The following is a 5,444-nucleotide window of genomic DNA, read 5'->3' on the forward strand; positions in this document are numbered from 1 at the left end:
GTATCTGGAATTCTCACCATTAACTGTAAGATTTATGGATATTAAATGACTCTGAAGAGCAGGCTACTTTGATTTAGAAACTTTAGACAACCAAGTAACAAAGGGTATTTATTCTTCACTTAATAACACTGAAGAATATACATTGAGAATAAGAAATTTTCATCCATTTTCACACTTCTATACAACTTCTATACAACTTGCACTATCATCATTTTACATACTAGTAGAGACAGTGCATGGCAAAATTTGATACAATACGCCAGACTAGCTCATCTACTGCAGCTCACTGTAGCACTTAAAGTAACATCAATAGTACTGAAAGTGTAAGCCATCACCTACTGCTTAGTTCCTCTACAGTGCTATTTATCTATTAGTCTTCACATAACAATTCTCACAGTAAACGTCTCCTCTGGCATTTCTAGCAGATTGACATCTAATTCCTCTTTCATTTCCTTTAAAGGAAGTAAGGCAACTTAAAAAAAAAAAACAAAAAACTCAATGGTGAGTACACATGTCCAGCACAAAATTCACTGTAGTGTTAAGTGATCAAGTTTGTATAGTTAATAAAATTCTAACATATGCAGAATACTAGGTTCAGCTGCTGTTGATAAAACACAAAATCAAGACAGATGTAAGAAAGCAGCACTGGGCAAACTGAAATACTACAGACTTCCAGTTTCTTAGACCACAAGTCCTACACTTCGACTTCAGGAGCGTAAATAAAGCAAAGGGGGAGAAAAAAAAACCCAAAACAACAACAGCACGGAATTTTCACAGTTGTAACTGAATCCTATCGTGGTATGTTTGTCCTTCTCAAACTTTTGCCACATTTTTTCTTACAGCTTTACAGAACGGGAAACAAATCCTGCTGCCTTTTTTTCTCCTTGCTGTTATCCAGCATCAGCTACACCACAGATTATTGGTCCATTGCATATTGCAGGCTAGTAAAGACAGGATGGTTAAGTCGCATTTTTAATTATGACTATTTAAAACAAGGGAGTTGCAGTAAAGAAGTGAGTTGGCAGAGTAGTTTGGACAGCTGGGTCTTAACATTTTACATTTCTTGTTCTCATGTGCTAAACAGCATAGATTTTTTTTTAAGCTGTCAAAAGAAGTTGTTGACACCTAATATAAACAAAGCAAAATCATGCTATGGAAAATCATCCCCTACAAATAAAGGCAGAACATGATTTTAGATGAAAGAGCTCACTGCTAATGTTTGACATAATCAGCAGCTAATGCCTCAAAGAACACTCAGAGAAGCCTCTGCCTACATATCCTCTGCTCTTCTCTTCCTTCGCTAATGACTGTCTTGTTTCTTCACAAGAGCTTTGCTCTTTCTATCGCTAATTGACAGGACAAATGTAGTTATCTAACTTAAACTCAACTGATGCCATCAGGAGTTTTCCCACAGCAATCACCACCAGCCTCAAATAACAAGGAGGGACTAACTCCTGGCGTGAGCAAATTTCAGACACTCCTGGTTTCCTACAAAGAGCAAGTTGAATCCCTCACAGCGAAGAACTCCACGAACAGAGCCGACCATTTGGGCCCTTCTGTAATTCCATATTCCCATCAAATTCTGCCAGAGGTGAAAGTGCATCACTCGTCTTCAAAGTGGCCTGAAGTCATCAGCAGGCCTTCAAGACCACACTAACTCAGCCTCCTATAAACATCAAATCTCTTTCCACTGTACTGATTTGTCAAGACCCCACTGTCAATCTGAACTACAGAATTTGACAATTCTTAATGCCCCATATCACCATGGGGTTTTTTTAAATTGTATCACTGAGCTTTCAGAGGAAGAGCCAAATCTCTTGCCTTTATACAGAAAGATTTTCAGTAATACAGTACAAAACTAAACAGAATTTATGTCTGAGTAACTAACATAGAAAACTACTATTGCAATTTTGTGGTGACAGCATAAAAATTTAACAATCATCAGAAAGCCTAGAAAGAGCATGTTTAGTTATAAAAGAAAGATTGTCTCCAGACAAAAATAGTGCTGACAGCTAAAAAGCTCTCTGTTGCAGCAAGGTGTGCAGTAATGAGTAACAAGTTCTAGACGGTTTAAGCACTTCCCCAATACTGCATCACAACACAGTTTTGTAACACAACTTTTGCACGGGTCATGCTGCAGCAGCAGTACGCTTCTTAGTGGTTGGCACTGGGAATTAATCATAATAGAAGAAAGGCATTTAGTGATCAAATGCATGAGAATCCCTATTTGACCTGTTCCTTAGGCGTGGTTGAAAAGAACTGAGGAAGGTGACCACCCATTCCATTCCGACAAGACGCCTTCTTTGAACATGAGATTCTTGGCAGGAAGAGGAACGCCCATATCTGCCGAAATAGGCTGCAAAAGCGAACTTGAAGAACCAGCATCATGGAGCTGATCCAGTGTCGAAATACCTTCCTGAAAGCAAAAGGAAGGGAAAAAAAAAAAATAGCGTGTTAAAAAACACAAACAATAAAGGATTTAACTGGTAGAATATGACAGGCTAATCTCATCTGCAAATACACTTAGTCGTTCTGAAATGTGCTATTTTAATCTGATAAATACCAAACCATTACAGAACTAAAATCAGACTAAACAAAGAGAAGCATGACATAAGCACAAAGTTGCTTCAGCTGCATCTCCACATACATTTTTTGGCTTCCAGAAACCTTCAGGGAAGCCTGAGGCTTAAAATTGAAGGAAAGACCTAGCAAAATTTATGTAAAGCTAGAAAATCTTCAGGATAACAATTGCACTGCTATTTATCCCATACTGTGCTAAGAGGTAAATGTATATTTGGAGGAAATGACTGAACCATATTTTGAGTAGTTTTATTGCCCAGAAGTTTGGAGGGGGGCTTTCATCTTAAAAAAAAAAAAAAAAAAAAAAAAGAAATCACTTCAGCACCTTTCCCCTCCCCCACCTCTGTGATCATCATCAAGAAAAGTGTTTTTTACAGATAATATCTAAGAGATTAGGACAGGAATCACTTAAGACTGACAGATAGCTTCAAGGCTTCAAATCTACTGAGAATCTCCCAATATTCTCACAAGGAGGGAGTTACAGGATTACACTATCCATAAAACTACCTAGTTAAGTAACCCGCAAGCTCCTCACCTTACTCAAACGATAGTTTTAGAAAAATGTATCTTAAAATAAGCAGCTATGCAGATTCTATGTTACACATGGACATGCCTTGCTAGCATACACTTCCATGTCGCAGGCTGCAAACCTGGCACTCCTTGCCTGCTACACAAGACCCCTATTCTCTATCTATGCTCTTAAAATCCTCCCAGAGTATGCAGTTTTATATATTTATACTCATTCAACATCATGTTCTAGAGGATCTTAAGACAAGTGTATAAAGTAACTGTTACGAGATACATGTTAATGTATTTTTTTTTTCTTAATGGAACACAGTTGTCTTCAGATGCAGATAAAATCTCAAAAGATTAGCAAATCCATGGTTTGCATAAATGTTCCTAAAATACCTAAGAAGCAATCAAGTAACCAGCAGAGTAGGCTGTGTTACAACAAGAGGAATGAAGAACAATTTTGCTGTACAAGTCCCATTAAAAAATAATTACACTCAAGGTGTCTCATAACCTCTGTGGTTCTAAGTACTAAATAAGGCTAGAAAAAGGATCAGGAAATACTCACTCTTTGCTACTAGTAGAATTTGAGGTTGATAGTGCTCTTAATACAACTACCATTTAAAGAAAAAGCAAATAAACCAAGCCATGGATGTTTCCACATATGCAAGAATGGCAAGTAGGAGGGCAAAAAGGGATGACAAACCATACCAGATGACTTACTTGTGGATTATTGCTCCTTACCTGGAATGAATGAACGAAATTAAGGACCTGAAGAGACAGTTTTCTACTGGAATGTAAGAGCTTTTGAAGGCTGTCAAAAACAAAAGAAAAGAAGCTATGTCTAGGGTTTGCAAGCTTTTAGCTAATAAAGTACCACCATAACACCTTGCTCACAAGTAACTCCAGTAGTTTCTAACACATGCCAAGGTTAAAAGCTTTCTCACAGAAAGCTTGATAATATTGTTGTCAATGAGAGGTGCTCAACTCATCTGCTTGACTGTAGTTAGTTGTTACTTTCCTTTTCATTTACATCACACTGAAGTGAAACTATTGCAATTGAAAAAATGCTATTGTCCATAAAATATTGACATATTAGAGTTTAGCATGTTGCACTCTTATCTATCTTATCGAATCTGAATCTTAGAACAACTAGGGACTACTAGATTGCACATTATGCTGGTGTCTACGAGGCAAAAAGGAATCACCTTAAACACTGGAATTAGGTACTCTGTGAAACTTAGCTTAGTTCTGTTCTGTTATAGCTATCCAGTTGTAGGTGACATATTTTGCAGAGGCTCCTAACATAGCACATACAACCTGTTCAACCTGTAGCTGATAAATCACAGCTTACCTTTCTTTTCTACATAATCCATGAGTGGCAATTTTTCTGCAGACCTTCTGATTCAAGTCAGAGCTGAAGAGTGGAATGCCAAAGCATAATTCCAGGGGAATCCATTCCAGTTCTGTTGTGGGTGCTACAGAAAGAAAACCAAGAGACAATCAAGTTTTAAGAAAAGGCAAAGCAGCACATATTGATCTCTGACCCAGTTCTCAGATCAGGACCCACTAGACTGTTCACCTACCGAACTGCTCATAGATTTAAGGGATCTGAATTTTGAGGAGGAAGAACAGTCAGCATTGTACTTGCCTCAAACTATAATCAAAGAATGTGTTCAGATCCTTAAAAACAAGATATCTCAATGGACTGAAAATATTTAGAACAGGCCGTTTGTCATGGGTTTACCTTCAAGGCTCTGCTTGACTGCAGAATCCATTGAGGTTTCTTCTATTACCATCTCAAATGATTCTGTGCTCCCATTTACATCAGATCCTGATGCCAGTTCAGCCTCTCCTAAAGGTAAAGGAATTATTACATAAACAAGTAGATGAATATATGCTTAGTTACCACCTGATGTAAAGAACATGACACAAGGAAGGGCTAGGAAGAAACACAGCGCCCCACTCACTTTAGGACCAGAGATTCATTTAGTGATCCTCAACACACTTATGAAAGATCAAGTTCCGGCATATAAAAGTGACACAATTTACCTTTAATATTTTGAAATTATTCTTTTTTTTTTTTCTGTTGACTGTTCTAAACCAATAATTTTTAGCCTGTATTTGCTATTTCTGATCTAGTCAGAAAGAAGAATTAGGATGTAAGCCTATTGCAAATAGACTTACACTCAAAATGGGTTCTGTGTGTAATATTTTATGAAGTTACAACTTAAAGATTTTCATCCTTTTCTCTCCTGTGTTAAAGTGTTATGTGTAAAATTAAGGGAACACAGCCAAAAAAAGACAATTATTGGTAACCATATGGGGACTGACCTGCTGGAGAACAGCGTAGG

General features: G+C 37.5%; 1 protein-coding gene across 1 annotated transcript; it reads right to left on the minus strand.

The window, feature by feature from the left end:
• Window positions 1-2,239: 2,239 nt before the first annotated feature.
• LOC104269073 (protein FAM91A1-like) lies at window positions 2,240-4,945 on the minus strand (the record flags this gene model as incomplete). Its single annotated transcript, XM_009864356.1, has 4 exons — window positions 2,240-2,416; window positions 3,835-3,904; window positions 4,445-4,568; window positions 4,838-4,945. Coding segments are annotated over 4 exons (479 nt in total), but the record flags the coding sequence as incomplete, so codon positions are not given.
• Between the last annotated feature and the right edge of the window lie 499 nt (window positions 4,946-5,444).

This window comes from Apaloderma vittatum, unplaced genomic scaffold, assembly GCF_000703405.1.
Source record: "Apaloderma vittatum isolate BGI_N311 unplaced genomic scaffold, ASM70340v1 scaffold212, whole genome shotgun sequence".
Lineage (NCBI taxonomy): Eukaryota > Metazoa > Chordata > Aves > Trogoniformes > Trogonidae > Apaloderma > Apaloderma vittatum.